The sequence below is a fragment of the Buteo buteo genome, chromosome 22 (assembly GCF_964188355.1).
Source record: "Buteo buteo chromosome 22, bButBut1.hap1.1, whole genome shotgun sequence".
In the NCBI taxonomy this organism is placed as follows: Eukaryota; Metazoa; Chordata; class Aves; order Accipitriformes; family Accipitridae; genus Buteo; species Buteo buteo.
This window is the reverse complement of record NC_134192.1, coordinates 23,478,490-23,496,320: the sequence shown is the minus strand read 5'-3', so window position 1 is coordinate 23,496,320 and position 17,831 is coordinate 23,478,490. Positions and strand designations below refer to the sequence as shown.

At 39.6% G+C, this 17,831-nt stretch overlaps 1 protein-coding gene across 3 annotated transcripts in view; it reads right to left on the bottom strand.

Moving 5' to 3' along the window:
* Window positions 1-438: 438 nt before the first annotated feature.
* BRWD3 (bromodomain and WD repeat domain containing 3) overlaps window positions 439-17,831 on the bottom strand; it is a 63,958-nt gene continuing 46,565 nt past the window's right edge. For all 3 annotated transcript variants that reach the window (XM_075054464.1, XM_075054462.1, XM_075054463.1), the window contains 11 exons: window positions 17,647-17,802; window positions 16,834-16,954; window positions 15,896-16,021; window positions 15,728-15,806; window positions 14,053-14,109; window positions 13,382-13,522; window positions 12,967-13,119; window positions 9,927-10,090; window positions 9,264-9,361; window positions 8,619-8,777; window positions 439-7,346 (listed from right to left, as the gene is read on the bottom strand). In XM_075054464.1, coding sequence (XP_074910565.1) covers window positions 6,559-7,346; window positions 8,619-8,777; window positions 9,264-9,361; window positions 9,927-10,090; window positions 12,967-13,119; window positions 13,382-13,522; window positions 14,053-14,109; window positions 15,728-15,806; window positions 15,896-16,021; window positions 16,834-16,954; window positions 17,647-17,802 — 2,042 coding nt within the window. In that variant the 3' untranslated portion in view covers window positions 439-6,558. The remainder of the gene's footprint in view (window positions 7,347-8,618; window positions 8,778-9,263; window positions 9,362-9,926; window positions 10,091-12,966; window positions 13,120-13,381; window positions 13,523-14,052; window positions 14,110-15,727; window positions 15,807-15,895; window positions 16,022-16,833; window positions 16,955-17,646; window positions 17,803-17,831) is intronic.

Sequence of the window (17,831 nt, the reverse complement as noted above, 5' to 3'; positions counted from 1 at the left end):
CCTCCTCCTCCTCCTCCTCCTCTTCATCATCCGCTCCGGTGCTGCTCGGGGAGGCTCTGCACAGACCTAGTGCCCTGGACAGTGTTTTTCACATAGTTTCCCAAGAAAGCATTACCTGTTCCTCTCCTTTTGCCCAGGAAAATGGTATTTTGGAGCCAGGTCAGATGATGAACTGGGCGACAGACCCCCCAGCGAGCGCTGGCCCTTGCCTTTGGCCGAGGTGAGGGTCTCCATCCTGTCCTGCTCGAGATCCGCACAGTTTATAAAATTTCTATATCCAGTTTATAAAAGTTTCCTTTTTTATAAGTATACAATTATCCAGTTGAATCAAAAAGTGATTTTCTTTTTACGTTGAAAACTCAATTTTAAGGTTGGTGGGTTTTTTGGTCTTTTTAGTGTCTAAACTACTTAGTAAGTAATGCAAAACCAAAGTAAGAGTTTATCTTTTTTTTTTATTAAGACAATCCCACAGCTGGAAAATGAAACATCCTAGATTACATAAGTGACTTCAAAAAAACTCTAGAAAAAAATCTTTACAAATTTACATTTGTACAATACAAAAACTAACAGCTCATTGCATATAAATATTACATTTGGTCTGCCAACAAGTGGCATCAAAATCCCTGAAGTATTCATTTAAAGGGACCTGAGATAGCGGATGTGAAGATATGGGCATAAATATCACCTGGAAAAAAAAAAATCAATATATAAAGTAGACATAATTCTAATAGTTTTGTGCATTTTTGGAGTATTTTTAAATCATCCAGAACACGAACTGTAGAGCCTAAATCACGTGAATTTCATCGCTCTGACATCAACTGGTGTTTCTAAATGAAGTCTGCTATAATGACTCATGGAGGAATGAATAGCCTGTATTAGTATTTCTACAGAAAAACAATCATCAGACTTTGATTTCTGAATATATCCAAGCAGCCACCACTGTCTGAGGAGGCCTTTTTAGGAAGAGAAACGGAGGCTTTTGATTTTATCTGCCAAAGAGCGGTGCAGCCGCGAGGCAGGCGGGAACACCAACCCCTCCTGCGAATATTCGGGCAGGACCTCGGCTCCCCTCGCCACCCTGTCTGCTTCTCACAGACCCAGAGATCGGGAAGATATGCAGTGCTTGCCAATTAAAAAAAAACCCCAAACTGAGAAACTGCTCTTAATTGTTCACTGGTTTAAATATTTTCCGAATATTTACACGTTTGTCAATTCCCAGATCTGGCTGCGGTTATCTACCGGGAGTACTAACTCGCAAGTGCAGCACTAAGCCGCTCGGTTTCACTTTAAATTCTCACAAACTCTTATCAGGTACCCACATCCATGCACATAAATGTATTTAAGCACCATTTTTATAATACTAGAGTTAAGGCTGTGACAGCAATTCCACTGGAAATCTAATTTTTCAGGGATTCATAGCACAGTTGTGTAAGTTTGCTGTGGGCTGAACATGACATATTAAAAATGTACAAGCTTCCAACAGGTCTTTGCATCTCTAATACTAAAAAAGACAACTTTTAGACTAAATTTTGCAGGCTGTTACTTACTGTACATAAAGGAGTTTTTTTCTTCAATGTGTAAACCTCTGATATACTAATATTTGAAAATTATCTATCGCACATGCGCAGTAATTTTCTATAATACATACTTGTAAGAACACAATGACAGCTCCCTACAATACTAAATATAGATTTATCCTTGGATTGTTAACTGCTCCTTCAGTCTATCATGTAAATAATTAGCATTTTATAAAACTTTGCATGATGGTTTTAAAAAAAAAATAAAATCAAGAAATGTAAACACACAAATACATTTTTTAAAACATTGAATTCATGACACAGACCAATGATAGCAGGACACTCCAAGTCAGGGCTGACAAGACATCCTTAAACCTACAGCTATTCAGTTTTCCCTGTCATTCGCTGCCCAGATTAAAGATGAAATATTAACCAAGTTCTTATGCAAAATCAGTGATTTAAACTTGTTTTCTCATGTTAATACTGTGTGATTTTGACCGGTTGTCAGAAACATTCCAGAGACACCCAGGAGCAGCCTTTTCAAATGCTTGACAAGGTTCATCTTGCTTTTTGCAGTCAAGAGAGCCTCCAAACATTGTCAAAAGCAATACATTGTAGTTGGGTCCCTCCACATTTTTTAAATTACTTGAAAACTCTCTTTACTATGCACCCGGTGTCAGTTCTTTTCAGTGCTCTATGTACTACGCAGTCTTTCTGCTTTTGTGCGGGAGAAGCAGCCGAGGTGTACATTTAGGAAAACATTCAGGGAAAATTGAAATAACGCGACAGGACGCAAAATTTTAAGCAGCCAAAAATCCTCCACAAATTATTTCTTCATCATTATATTTAGCTTGCTTATCTGCAGGGTGGGGCTGACTGGGTTAAGTGAGGTGGCCTCTGCTTAGTTTACGGAGAAAGGAGTGATAGAAAGCTAGAGAGGAGTGATAAAACTACCCAGACCCATCTAAGTTCAAGCACCAACATAGAAGTTTCATGGGTTATTTAAAACAGAAATATCTCGTGATGCTGGAAGCACGCAACTTCTACAAGGGTTCCATTAACTGCAATTCATGTAGCAAGGGGAAAAAAAAAAAAAAAAAAAAAGGAGTAATTCAGTAGACACGGAGCACACATGTTAAGGGATACCAGGTGGAACTAAGCGTTGTTTTACGCAGCCGTGTGTAAGGCAGCACAAAGGGAGCAGTCCTGCTGCCGTGCCTCCCTGCAGCCGCCGACGTCGGAGCAAGGGAAGGCACGTGCTGCCCCGTCCGATCGGGCAGCGTTTCCACTCGGGGTACGGATGGCCACAGAGGCGTGGAGCAGGCAAGAAGCCAGCCCTCAAACTTTCCATCTTCGTTAAATCCACCTCCGGCAATTTGGGAATGTTGCTAGTAAACCAAGTAAGGCAGATATAAAAAATATGGAAAGTCGTAGGAAAAGAGAGGCATAGAAAGAATTGAATCTTACAGTCTAGCCGAAATAAAATTCATCAAGACATCACAAGTTTCCAAAAGAGCATCATAAATAGCCTACAGGGGCAACCAAGGGAAGCTAAAGAAGAAAGGTGGAGCAGGGCAAAGAAAAACAAAAGGTGACAGAGAAAAGAAAACGCAGGTGAAGTTTGGGCTGAACTGAGACAACAGCACATCACTACTGCAAAATAAGCTTCGTCATTCACGCCCTGGTCGGGGAGAAAGTGGGAGCGCTACAGGGACGGCAGATTTGTAGCCAGGAGAAATCCGAGAACAAAGATGCAGACGACTTTCAGTCCCATCTCCACGGAGGATGGAGCGCTTGGGGCTAATGCTCTGCGGGCGAGGGAAGCCCCTCGGGGCGCGAGCCCCGTTTTCCAAGGTGTCCCCAAATGCTCCCTAGTGCCCCGGCAACTCGGGAGAGGGAGCACGCAAGATTGCACATCTAGAGAAAACTTCGAAGCACCTATACCCAAGAATTAATCCGACAGCAGCAGAGGAACCCCTGGCCTGCCTGCGCGCCTCGTTAGCCTTCAGGAATCTGATAGGTAATCTGGCCTTCAAACCCTTTTCTTAGGCAGAGTTTTGGAGGTTTTTGTTAAAAGTGCAAGGAGAGAGACTATGGTCCTGACTCTGCAACCCACCGGGCAGGGCAGCCTGCTAGGAGCTCGGCAACCCCAGGAGAAGCTGGCTGAGCACCCAGGCTTTGGATCAGGGAGCGAGACGGTACAAGGTTTAAATCATTTTACTGCTTCCGCTGCACCTGTTGGGTTAATACTAAGTTCTCTGCAACGATAAGTGGCTCCTGATAGGATCTGGGTTTTGAGAGAAAGTGTCAAAGTTACTACAAAATCATGATTATTCCACAGAATGAGGCCATGAGAAATCAATTGCCTAACTCAGAGAAAGAATCCAGATACGAAACCAAGTAAAAATAACATCTCTAAAACCAAGTTATTTCGTTCATGCTTATAAAAGGTTCTCATGCACAAAAAAAGCTGCTTTTTTTTTTTTACAATAAGCAATAGTTCTGTTGTTCTAGCACACCCTGCTGTCTAGCTCTTAATCATGTAACACGTGATTAATACTTACGCCACAGCAAAGTGATGCTTCACTGTTATCTTCACAGTACTTCATTACATAGAAAAGATACATTTAAGAACATATTTAATATTATTCTAATTGCTGCTAAAATACACAAACTTATAAAATGATTTCTCTGGAATCCACGTGTTTTATCTCTCCCCAACCCCTACACAAAATAAATAAGTAAGTGGATCTTCGGCCAGTCAGAAATATATGAAAAGCATTTCTTTTGCATTTCAAGATTTTCAGGCTTTAGAACAGAAACCATAGTGTTTACATTAGCTCAACAGGACTGATCTAAAAGGGGTATGATTCTGACTATGAACTGATGCACACATGCTATACCTGGTTACCATATGTAGAAGGACCAATCAGTCAAAGAAATAATACATTTCTTATAAATATATATGTGTGTAAATATATATACATATTTATGAGAGAGATGATAGGACAGGTGTTTATATTTTAAAGCCCAATAGAGAACTAGGAGAGCCTCTGCACTTTTTTCTTCCCCATCAAAACACAACTGAATCAAGTCCAGAAATGGATTACAGCTGATTCAAAACATTCCTTAAAAAATTAAAAGTGTGATTTTTGTACTGTACCATAAACTCATGTTAACACTCTGAGCAATTTAGGATATACTCTCCTCCATCACAAAACTAAACCTCTGCATTTTTTCAAGTCATTTTGCATCTAACTAGGATTTTTGGAAAGCGAGATAAAATAGCTAGTGCTTAATATAGAAAGTCAAAAATTAAATTCCTTCTGCATCTGAGAATATACATGGGTCACTCTTTGCTGCCTGAGGTTTTCCAGAATTATTGACCAAGCTGTGCACAGAACTTAAGGATATTGAATGAAAGTTTAAAAAAAAAAAAAAAAAAATCTGAAAAAATCCACCAAAACTTTCTGGTCTCTTTTTTCGTTTGTTCTCTCTGTGTAATTGAACTCACTCTCTTAACCAAGCTAGAACTGTCAGGTTCGTTCAGACAACGGGAGGAAGTTGAAGTCCCATATATATTCCAGCCAGACCCTACGAAGTAAGAGGCTGCTCATCTCCAGCTCAGCCCACGCCAAACACCTGTTTCTGTTCACCGAGGAGCAAGACTACAAATGTCGTCACGTACTGTACTACTACTACCAAAATGATTTCTGTTTTCAAGTTAGCATTTTTCAGGATAACAAGAGTACAGTGCAACACGAATTCTCTTCTGGAAGCTTGAGATACAAGAGTCCGCCTGGAGGATGTGAACGGGAGCTTATCCGTACTGCCAGCCACCAGAGGTACTGGAGCTCCGTTCAGCTCCCTCATCACCTTCGAGGGGCAAATTAAACCAAACACAGATTTGCACCGAGCAAGTGGCAGCAGAAACGTGTGGGAGACACTCGGCCTGTCTGCACAAACGAATCACCCTCTGCCGAAAACATTATGCTTCTGAAACCTCTGATAATTACTTAGATTTCTTCTCATTGTGTCAATATAATGGAGATATAGTTACTCTACAACTTCGTGAGCAATTCCATCCCTCTATGCTCCCTCTTGCCTCTTCTTCAACACGTACTGAATAATAGCATCTATTTTCTTTTCAGTTTCCAGTAGTTGTAAATAGAGGTAGCTGAGCTACTATTAAAAATCACGTTATGCTTTGAAGAGGAGGAACCTTTCAAATGTTGAAGTTACCCCTTAGCTGCACAATCTCTATTAATACTATAAAAATATGAGAGGACAAAAAGAAAATAGATGCAAGTAACTTTTGCATTTGGCACCTTTTGTCTAGATATTCATACTTCTCAAGTATTCTCTTTTTAATAAAGTTAATGCACACATAGGACACACCACATCAAAGGTTTGCTACATATTTACAAGGCACCAACCCTTTGTCACTTTTTACATGAATAAAGAACCGATAGAAAGCACATCAGGACCCCCGTAACTGTAGTATAGACATACTTCAGTTCAGCACAATTCATGAACGTTTGGCCTGGGAAGATTAAAATAATCCAGATCCTTCTTACAATATAGAAACTGTAAACATTTTATAGCTGCCTTTAGGATTGGTGTATTGTGCAAAAGTTATAATTATTACTGTGTATAAGGATTTATGGCAGAAACCACATAAAAACTCTGTAAGAAGGTGCTATTTCTATAATACAAAAACAAAACAAGGGAGAGAAGTCATAATCGTGACTCAAAATGTCATGTTCTTATTGAGAAGCTGGAAGCCTCTTTAATGTGATGAACTTGTAGTGTGTGGGGAAGAATTTCTGTAATTTAAGGCCTAATGAATAAGGCTTGTTTTGACCAATGAAGTGTGGCGATCTGAAGTTTTAAAACAAACGCAAACTGACATAATGGAAAAGCACCACTGTGAAACGTGAGTGGAGTCCCCGCACAACTTGCTTGGTAGATTTTCTGGTAAAATCCCTGCAGTAGAAGGCCATTGAAGTTCTTTTAAAATTGTTCCAAAGTTTTTCATCTGTCAATAATTCCATCCCATGAGATGGCTGACCCTGGCTTTTTCTGTCATTTTCCGCACCCTGCCTGACCTGGAAGTACCAAGGTTCAAAGGATCCTCGGTGTGCACAAAATTGTCATTATCGGAATCGTCATTGTACAAGACAGTTCTCCTGCCCTCGTTCCTTGTTTTGATTCGAGGCGGTCTACTGAATCGCCCTCCAAACACGTTTTCACCAAATTGTCCTCCAAACAAATTTTCAAATTCATCATCTGTAATTCGGGCACGTTTCGCTCTGGTGGCTCCTCGCGAGGCTCCTCTGCCTCCTCGGCCTCTTCTTCCTCCCCTGCCGCCACCTCTTCCTCTGCCACAGCCTCTTCCACCTCTACCACCTCTTCCCCCTCTACTCCATCTCCCCCACCTCCCCCATCTACCCCTCCTCCCTGTCCCTCTGCCCTGCCAATTCCGTTTCCCACCGGTGATTTTTCTTTTGATTTTTCTTTTGGGTTTTTTGGATTGCACAACTTTGCTGTAGTCATGGTCTCCATCAATGTAATCCTGATCTGTTCTAGATGTTGATTCAGAGTCTGAATCGGAGCCACTTCTGCTTTCAGAACTTGAACTGGATCCCGATTCCCCACTTTCTGATGAAGACAAACCAGACTTTTCCTTTAGTTCTCTCTTCTTCTTTTCCTCTTCCTCCGCCTCCTCCAGATGCTCATCTTCTTCTGATGCACTTAGCAACTTCCTCTTGACTCCTGTCCGAGGTTCTCTGCCATCACCATTTGTAAGTGGTCCATCAGGAGAGTGATCTAAGCAAACACAAAATAACCCTATCGGTTATCATCATCACACCTGAGCCAGACAGGATACAGAAAGTGGGATTCGCCTCATCTGCCTTTGAGGTGTGCTCTGGGGATGATCCAGCTCTGAGCTACTCACCAGGGATGACCTTTATATGCTGTGGAGACCAACAGGTCCTCTAAGGGGAAAATTTATCAGACAAAGTAAACACAGTTCATCTTATCTGGAAGCAAGGACTGCAAACTCTCTTGACTAGGAGTTCAGTGAAGGCCAATAGTGAATTGAATAAAAGGGAAGTGAATAAACGGAGCCCAGAGTGACTAGGTTAGACACAAACATCTAACATTTAGTCAGGTGAATGCTACCTAGGGTGCCAAGGCAGAAAAAACTCTAAAATCCATTTCAAACCTATATACGTTGAAATAACACTCTGCAAGCAGTATTTATTCCCCATCAAATGCATGTTCTCAAAAGGCTTAGTCCAGGAAAAACCTGTGGCAAGCACAATTTCAAGACAGTAAATCACCTGAGAAAACTCACCAGCATTGCTGAACACCTTAACTTAAAAACATATAAAGTATCTCGCTGGCTTGGGACCCAAAATACTGTATGTTTTCAGAGTTACGAATCTGACAATGAAGATTAAATATCTTCTTTAACACGGGATATGAAAAGCTCACCTGCAACATACAACACTGCTACAGCACGGTAGTACGGACTTGACAAAGGCTTCAGGGTTTCAGCCAAAGCTCATTCAATGCCTATCTCAGTGGAAAGTCTGATTAACATGTCCCAGAGACAAAATACCAGTTTTCAAACAGTGTTTCCCTTCTAATCACAACTACTTAGCCTTTGATAAAAATATTTAAGTTTTTAAAAACTTTTTTCATCTTTGCTTTCCACTTGATTAATAAAAGGACAAGGTTTTGGGGTGGGGATTCTTTTGGTTTGCTTTGCTTTTTATAACTCCTGAAGGAACTGTAATTCTCAAGAAGTTTAAGAGCAATCAAGCTTTTCCATCTGGAGAAATTTTAAAGGACCTCACTGAAGTGCATGTGGCATCATGTGCATGCCACACTTCAGACAAGAGACCACAGAACTGTAAGAAGTTCAATTCATCTTCTAAGTAAGTTCAAGTAAATTAAATTCTTTAGTATGGTTTGGGAAAACAGTATAATGCTAGACTCAGGCAAGAATATTGTAAGCATCAGACAGAAGCAACATCTTTCATTTCTAGTGAAACCAGTCATTCAAAGAACAGAGTACTTATTATTTCTCACCTTGTTTCACTGGTGTAGATTTACTCCTGACTGGCCTACTTTTCCCTGGATCAATGATATTTCCACTTCGGTTCTGTGCATTTGAGCCTGAGGAAGATGGCTGACCTTCCATCTCTTCACCAGTGGCTGAACCCAGGGGTTCTTCTGCTGTATCTGAAACTTTAGACAGGACACCACTAATGTGACAGAGTCGGTTTTATCCTCTATTTATAGGGTTGTAATGCAAGACATTCTAGGGAGGTTTTGTTTCACCTGAGCCCAAGTCAGGAGGTTAACCTCGCCAAGCTGCCTCTGCAGTCATGAAGAGGCAGATTCCTCCAGGGTGTAATCCAAAGTAAGCTTACTGTATTCATAATCGCTGTATGGGAGAAGCCCGTATACAGAAAGCCCAGGCTCTTGTCACTAGATTAATTCTTACCAAGGACAGACCCAGGTTCCCTATTCTCTGACCCTTAACAATAACTTACCAACGACAGCTGGAGGGCCAAGTTCAGCTAACACAAACTACAGACAACATATTTCCATGACCTTGCTACTTGCTCTTTCAACAGGTGGGTTTTGCATGTGTCTCATGCATATAAGCTTTAATCTGGACATACAAGTTGCTGCCAGAGAAAGGATGTGTTTTAGAAAATTTCTCCTCACCATGAGATGAAACTGAAGAACTAGTCCTAGTCAAAGGCAGTGAGGTATTCTGGTTGGGTTTAGGTTGAATCTTCATTTGCTTCTGTTTCCCTTTTGGGCTGAAGACACAAAATATCCCAAAGAGATAAAACTGTTAGTACCAAAAGACTCAAAAACGAAAACAATTTCCCCTGCAAAGTGCCTTGTTTTTTGCAGCAAATGCTTAACAGACGTGATCTCTTTTTCCCAGTTCTTGCACAGGTGTAGTAACACTAAAAATAGTTAGAATATCATTCTGTTTGCTAAAGGCATCTGAGCTTGCAAGAACAAGATTTTATCTCACCCTTTAAAACAAATACTCAGTTTACTCAGGTAATGTATCATACAGAAGTCAGAAAAGTGTTATACAACACTTTTTTCAACAGTTACTAAATGAAGGCTAAAAGAAACTTGGTCTTCTGTTTCCCCCAGAGGGAATACTTCTAATCATATAGTCTTTCACTTACCAGAATTGTGCACAAACTACAAATTGAGCATGGAATATGAGCTCATGATTCTATCACCCAAAAGAACAACTGCATCAGGAAATGAGCAATACTGTTACTGACTGCTTCTTCATGAAGGCATGTCTACCACTGTCATCTCAAATGACACTGATAGCAAGTCTCACTGTCGTTACGTTACCTAGATGCTCTACTAGTTGAGGGTGAACTGCTACTGCTTCTTAGCCGTTTTCGGTACCGTGGCCTTTTCCTCTTCTGACATTGCATTGCTGACTTGTACTCAGAGATGATATTTTTCATGTGATTTTCAAATAAGGCAGATAGTCGAAGTGTCATGCTGTAAATCTGGAGTGAGAAAGCACGGCCATACTTATTAGAAGTTGAATAACTAGAAGACCAGGGCGGGGGGGGTGGAGTGGGGTGGGTGGGGAATCACAAATATGCCCAGACTTTGTAGCACAAAAGTAAAATTTGTGGTGATGCTCAACTACGAGGTTCTTTACAGATAATTTCCTTCCATGGCATATGCGTATTCTTGCAACAGAAAGTGTTTCCGTAAAAGGATTTACTTACTTATAGTACAAAATATTTACAGAGTTAAAGGAAAAAGGCTATTTAGATTACTGAAATACAGCCTCCTTTTTTAATCTCTATAAAGCACGGAAGCACACCATTAGATAACTTGAAGTGCCAAGGAAAAAAACAATTGAACTTCACTGCCCCTCACCTTTTGTCTTTTGCTTTAACTCCCTAGTGACAAGTCCTTACACCACCCCTAGAGAGCTGCACACAGAAGCCAGCTAAAATGTCCTCATTCCCAACTTCTGTAAGCCAGATGTCAAAATGCTTAAACCATGTTCCTGTCCTCTTTCTAGGCCTTCCCTCTGTGTAGCCTCATCCACAAATTCACTCATGGCTATTTCTCTGTATTTCAGACTGTATTTACTTCTGTTCAAGATTTTACCTTGGATTTGTTTGAGTTATGAAAAACTAATAGTTCAAACTCAGCATAAATAAAACAAAGTTCTTGATTCCTTCCTCACACCCATACCCTTCTGCTGCATCCAGTCTTCTGAAAATTGTGTTAACACCATCAAGATGTTATCATCATCTTATACTCAGACCTCTTCCCATTTCTTGCAGTCTGTCTGAATATAAATTCTCTTTGATATAGAGTTTTCTTTACATTCATATAACTTGGTTTTTGCCCAGACCCTTTTATTTTAGCAATGTCGCTTTCTTTAGCTCTGGCATGTAGTGCCCTACCCTTCTTGCCTCCATTCAAGATGCTGTTGCAAAGATGGTAAAATGGGCTAGAAAACCTCAGGATGTTGGCCAATATTTGGCAGCAGATGAACCTGCAGTGGCAGAGGGCCCAGCTGCGTGCCCCAGCCCTCCAGCAAGGATCACCTCACTGAGGCACTTCACAGTATTTAAGCAAATGGATATTGATGGGCCACTCTGTTAAAGTAATTTGGGAGTTGACTCACAAGCTGTTCAGTTATTAATACACAGGGAAGTTCCCAGGGAGTGTGCAGCAGTAAATAACTCACCAAGACTACTCTCATGCCAAGCACACATAAGACACACTCAAATTACTTGTCTTCTTGCAATCCTCTACTGATTGCCCTTCCATAAAAGCAAGCAAAAGTTACTGGTCTTCATCTTCAGCACTTAGCCACAGCCCACCTTTCAGCCCTTATTCAACACCAAGAGTTCAATCGGCCTTCAACGACGGCAACTTCGTGCTTTCTCTCACGCTCACTAACACACGGCTGGAGTTCCCCCCTCCCACAGCATCATCCTACTTCAAGCTTACTCTCATCATCCAGTTTACACAAGGCTATTACTCCTCAAGCGACAGGTACGGTCACACAACCTCCTGCTTCCTCCCATCTAGCACCGTTTACATGTGCACTGAAAGCTCTTTGCAGCACTCTGCTCCTCCTCCTGCTTGGCAGCACCTAGCGTAATAAAATCTTGTGTCACACCATGTTAGGTGCCCCACACAAATTTTACAGTAATATTAAATTCCATGTATTATTGTGCTTTAAGTAATAGTATCTCAGTCTAGTCCCAAATGGCACGTATTTCTTGAATAGTCTGTAAGTGTTCCTGTTTCTACGCAAGAAATATTAGGTAACTTTGTGACCAGCACACTTATCTATGCTAAATGACATGTTTCAGAGATGTGATTTTGTCACAACTTAAGCATCTTATTGAATATGCAGCTTTTCCTTATAATAAGGTCATTACAACTTAGTGTCTGGAAACACGGTCAAAATTCTGCCTGCTTTTATATTATGAAGACATCAACCACTCAAATTCTATTTTGCATCAACAGTGGTAAAAACTGCATCTGCGTTCTCATGCCAACTCGTGATTTTTTGAGCATAAACAACGTATCATTAAAACATTTGAAAATTTTAGAATTGTTTGGTCATTTAGCTTCTTAGGAAAAGCTGACAAACAATGTACTGCGCAGGAACACATATCAAACATAGCCATGTTTACATGATCACTCATACACTTAGTAGTCATTTTACCTAGCTTATATAAAAATATCTATATTCTAACATTTTGATCTCCCTTTTCCCTCTTGCCATATCCTGCTTAGGGCTCCAATCCAATCCATTTTTTTCTGCCTAAGCAGATTCCTATTCCTGCACGCAGAAAAAAGCAAGATTGGCACCTGAGTAACACAGGCAACACTGTGCGAAAGTCTTGCCAAGTACACTAAGTAAACTAGAAAAAAATTAAGTGTCATAATGCTCTCATCTCCTCCAGCAGTAGAAATATTGCATAATACTTGCATTAACAGCAGATTAAAAACAGATATATAGAGATAGATAGATAGATAGATAGATAGATATGCAGTTATCAAGCTGATAGCCTTGTTTCCAGGAATAAATTACTGAAAAAATAAAAGCAACTGGTGATCAGTTTTCTGCTGCAAATATTCAAAGAAATAGTTGCAACAGTAACCATACAATTTATCAGAAGCTTTAAGTTCAGGAAGTTCAGATGAAAATGAAATTCAGAAGTGATCTCCGTGAGCAGAACAAAGCAAATTTATAACCATAGGTCCCAGAACTGACATATACTACTTATTTTATTTCACAATGCAGTGTTTTCCTCTTCAGATGCAGACCTTATTTCATGCACTGTACTCATGCGGGGCCAGGGTCTTTGTAAAGAAGGCATTAAAATTTATCACTTACTCGAGACTTTTTATTAGGAGTGTAAGCTTTAGAGTTGCAGAATATTAAACGAATGTCTTTGTAGAATTCCAAGGGACTAGTGTAGTTTCCTGCTTCCAAGGTTTCTTTCACAGTGCTGAAGTCCATAGGAGTGTCTACAATATCTCTATAATCCTGTAAGAAAACACAAGAAAATAATAAAGGCTGTCAAATCCTACAGCAATAAAACCACCTAAGTGTTCACCCACAACAGTGGCTCCCAAGTAATTCTTTCTACTTGAGAGTTACTGCAGATAATTCTCTGAAAACATCAGTGCAGAGAACATGGGGCATTCCAGCTCATAAAGGGAGAGGTTAGAAACATGCCCAGCATGAATGTTTTGCCAAAGGATAAACAATAGGCTTTTTTAATTTTGAATATGGAAGTTGTACTTACAGGATAGGAGAAGAGATCAACTGGCTGTCTAAAGGGCTCAGAGTCCTCTCTTTCATAAATCAGGTTTAACAACTGCTTGCATTGCTCTTTCCAAGCATCAGGACTTGCTTTCATGGGCTGTCTTTTTATTCGTCGTCTTACCTGCAGTGAAACAGATGTATTTTGTCATTTTTCAGAATATTCAAATTTTTCATTTTAAGTTCCTATTAATTTACCAGTGTTCTGATTCAAAGCAGATTTTCACAATTAAAAACAGAATTGCAGTAAGATTAAAGCATAGCTGATGGCACAACAATATGCAGTATGCAAACTGCAGAAATATGCCTTTTCTGGTAATATATAAACACTGAAACCCATGAGAGGTATGCAATATTTTGCATCCAACCTTGTTATTTTTATCAGCTTTCGTCCAAATTTGACTGAAAATTGAATCTGTTCTAGGTATGTTTCAAGTCAAATAAAAAAACAATTCTTCGGCAATTAAGTAAATTTTTCTGCACAGTAACTTCCTTAGTCTGCCAACACCTACATACACATGCAACTGAATTCACATAGTTAGTCCTACAGACTGCTGGCCATGACAAATTTAAACCATTCCAGACCTAAATGAGTGTTTCAGTACCTGGTGTACTTCCCTTCACAAGCTAGACCAAGCAGAAACGTTTACTCACTCGTCTTTTTCCAGAGGAAGTTCCCGGAGCGTCTGAATCTACATCTACTTCTGCCACCTAAAGGCAAAGTTAATGATTACACACATGCATGCTTGTATGCACCCTCAGCAATAGAAAAAGGGTTAAAAACCAGCCAGCCAACAACGAAAACCCCCAATTTTAAACTACTCAAACGCAATGAATGGTTCAAGCGAAACAGAAACTAGTTTCAAACTAGCAGTCACGTAACTTAAAAAAAATTTTAAAAATTAGGTGGATGAGCTGTTTCATCTCTTTTTCAAGTCTGCTTCCATAAAAATCATACATAAACATGTGAGAAATATGAATGGCTTATTTTCAGTCCTTAAAACTCAGCTGAGTCCCAGAATTGCAGAGGTCTATTCCACTGCCTAAATGTTCATGCTCTGAGCAGCTGTACTGAGTTTATTCAGGTTTCATGTAGTGACTGACTTACATCAAGTGTATGCAATATTCTTTTCAGAATCTGGATTTAGAAATTGCAACAAAACCTCCTTTGTACACAGCATTTTACCAATTATTAAAAATAAATAATGTTGAGATGACAGGAAAGATCCTACAAAGAATACGAAAGTAATTTCTTTCCTATTTTAAAACATACTATAAACCAAAACATATTATAAACCAGCTCTTTGAAAGGCTGGAGAGAAAGGAAGGTGATATAGTAGCAATTATGGACACTTCTGATCACTGCTTGACACGGAACAGATGAGCTTCACAACTGACACAAGAAGGTTGAGTTGGGAAAGGAGGGTGTGCTATTTAAGTCATGGAAATCCCTCATTTTCTTCAAAATACTCTTTTAACAGTCTGTAAAAATAGATGCCATTATTATATCTTCAGTTTTATAAAAGTAATTAAATTATGACATTGTAGTCTGGATTTTAAGTTTCAATACGAATCTAAGACAATAGCACCAGCCATAAGCATATAGGTGTTCAAGCAGCATCACGTTTAACTTAAATATTTCAAAACTGCAACAAAGGAGTATGTCTTGGGGAAGGGAGGAGGGAAGAATCCTCCTAACTAAATCTTACATCAGCTCATGTATTAGAAAGCAACACTGTAAAAGTAAAACAAACCCAGGTGACTTTGGTTGTAACAGGTCACTTTTTTGTAACAGAAACTGCAGCAAATTTCAAAATGTTTACAAACTGCATTTAAGGGGAGAAGGCGTAAGGAGAGAGAAGAAGTTGGAGGAAGTGATATCTAACCCAGTTTCTACCTGTCATTTCACTCCAAGGTACAACTGACAGGAAATGACACAGAATTACATAAGAAATCCAGCTCTGCTGCCTCACTGACAATAGGAGAGCTGTCATCCTTCTGGTTTTGACAGACTGAATAACAGCTCCAGTTCGTATTTCCCTTACTTACTAATACTTCCTCACACAACAAAACATCATGTACTGAGAGGAGATTAAATATAGGCAGTTCCAAGAATCATTTTTACTTACTTAAGGGAGCTTATTGCCCCTTAAGTAAAAAAAAAAAAAAAGGTGAGCAACATAAATGGCCTAAATAGGCTTATCTCAAAAAGTCAGTGCAACTACCCATAAAATAAAAACTCAACAAAAAAAAATCTTTGCTCAAATTTCTTCTAAGTGCTGAATTTAAAAAGGTAAGAAGTTCTGACGATCAGACTTAACGGTCTTACCTCCTCTTCATCAGTACTGCTTAGGTCTTCTGCTTTCACCTTGTTGTATATTTCTAATATATCAGTACAACTCTGATCCCTGCAGGACAGTAACAAAAGCCAAAATACATTATCAATTATCTCAGAAACTCAAGGTGTCAGGTCTATAAAGTAAAAAAAAAAGCCTACCCAATGAAGCGAAGTAAGACATCTGTTACAATTTTGGCTGCTTTGACTATAGGACTGTCTGGCTCGTTGAAAGTCCTGGCATTATGTTCAATGTATCGTACCTCCCACATCAGTGCAGAGATTCTTCTAAAAAAAAAAACCAAAAAAAAAAACCCAAACAAAACCAAAAAAAAAAAAAACAAAACAGGAAAGGGGTAGTGAGGAAGGTGTACATTATTTTTTCTTCTGAGTTCAGTAGGATTCCTCAGTAAAAAAAGGAATTAGCTAATTCAGATCCAGGAGAAACAGGTTGCTAGAGACCAAGGTAAGTGGTTTCTGTTCACATACTGCTGACTGGCCCAATGTGCCAGGCTGCGACAGCTTTGTGGAAACAAGATGTCCCTTGTCAAATCAGCAATGAATGGAATGAAAGGAGGAAACAACCCTACTGAAGAAGACTGCTGACTGCTCCCACTTAGAGAAAGCCTTAGAGATAAGCTGGTCTTCAGAGGGGAAAAAAAAAAAAAAAAAAAAAAAAAGAGCAGGACATTATTTATTCCCAAGTTAACTAGAAAAACTGAGATTTCTAGTTTACAGCACTACTTAGCCCACTTCTGGCAACTGCAGTACATCCAAAGCATCTGGTTCAAAGGCAGCAGAGATACAGATGAAGCAAATATGCTCTGCCTTCAAACACATCCAGAGAGTAAGGCTCTGTACGTTACACAAAAAAGACGCAGATCCAGATATACCAGCTTTTGTCTTAACAATGTGGCCAAAAGAAATTATTATTCAGGAAGACTCACTTTGCCAAAGGCCAAATAGAATCTGATCTTATGCTGTTGACTCATCGAAGAAATATGTTGCTGAAGTGGCATTACATAGTATTCAGCTAAACATATTGTCCTTGATGGGGCTATAGTAAATGTAGATTACAAACAAATAAAAATCCAACTGACCTATAAAACCTGTTTTCAAGTCTCCTCCTGATTGTGGTGAGGTCAGTTGGATAAGCAACAACAGTGCAATACATGGGATAGGCACTAAGGTCCACCGGAACAGCAAAGGGATTAGAAATGTCTGAAAGACAAATGATCAAAATAATTTAGATGCCTCAGAAGATACCAGAAGGGCAGTTATAACTAGACTCCTTATAATGGTTTCTGGGTTTCTTTCTAAGAATTCAGCAAAAGCAATACAGATCTACAGCTGGATATGTCATTACCCAAAGGGTAGGATTCTTCCTCTTGTACCATCTGTTAACTACTCTTGAAAAAGCATTTTTTGTTTAAGTATTGCATCTGAGATTTGCATGCCAGCAGCTAACCATATTGCTAAAAAGCAACATGGCATATGCACTTACAACAGGAATACTATAACAAGCAACATAAACTAAGAATACAGGCATGTCCTATGTATAAATATAGGGTAGAATTTAAATCATAGTGTGCTATTGAAGGGCTACAAACTAGTTACAAGGGTTTTTTTGGTTGTTTTTTCAGAGGTTTAATTCAATGTTAAGCTCATTCATATTTAGATATGACCCACTGAGAATCCCCATTAACCTGAAAGGAAGCAGGTCAAGCCCCAGAAAAAAAAGGAGTATAACTGAAAAGGACACCATATGAAATTTAAAAGGCTCTTTTCCATTATTTAGTTGGCACATTTCAAATTCTCCACACCAACCCCCAACACTCCATCCTATCTACTCTTTAGTCATGTGCCACCACACTGATATTCTTAATCCTTCCACCTTTTCTCTCCAAACATACCAAGGGAAAGAAGTTGCTCAATCCCCCGGATTACTCGTTCACATTCTTCATCTCTGGAATGGGCACCCCATTCTCCTTCCTGGGGTTTGTAGAGAAGAGCTGTCAGCTCATCTGGAGTCACAGGAACTCCAGCACCAACCTCCTCCGGATAAGCAGCTAAATATGAAGAATTCAACAACAGTAAG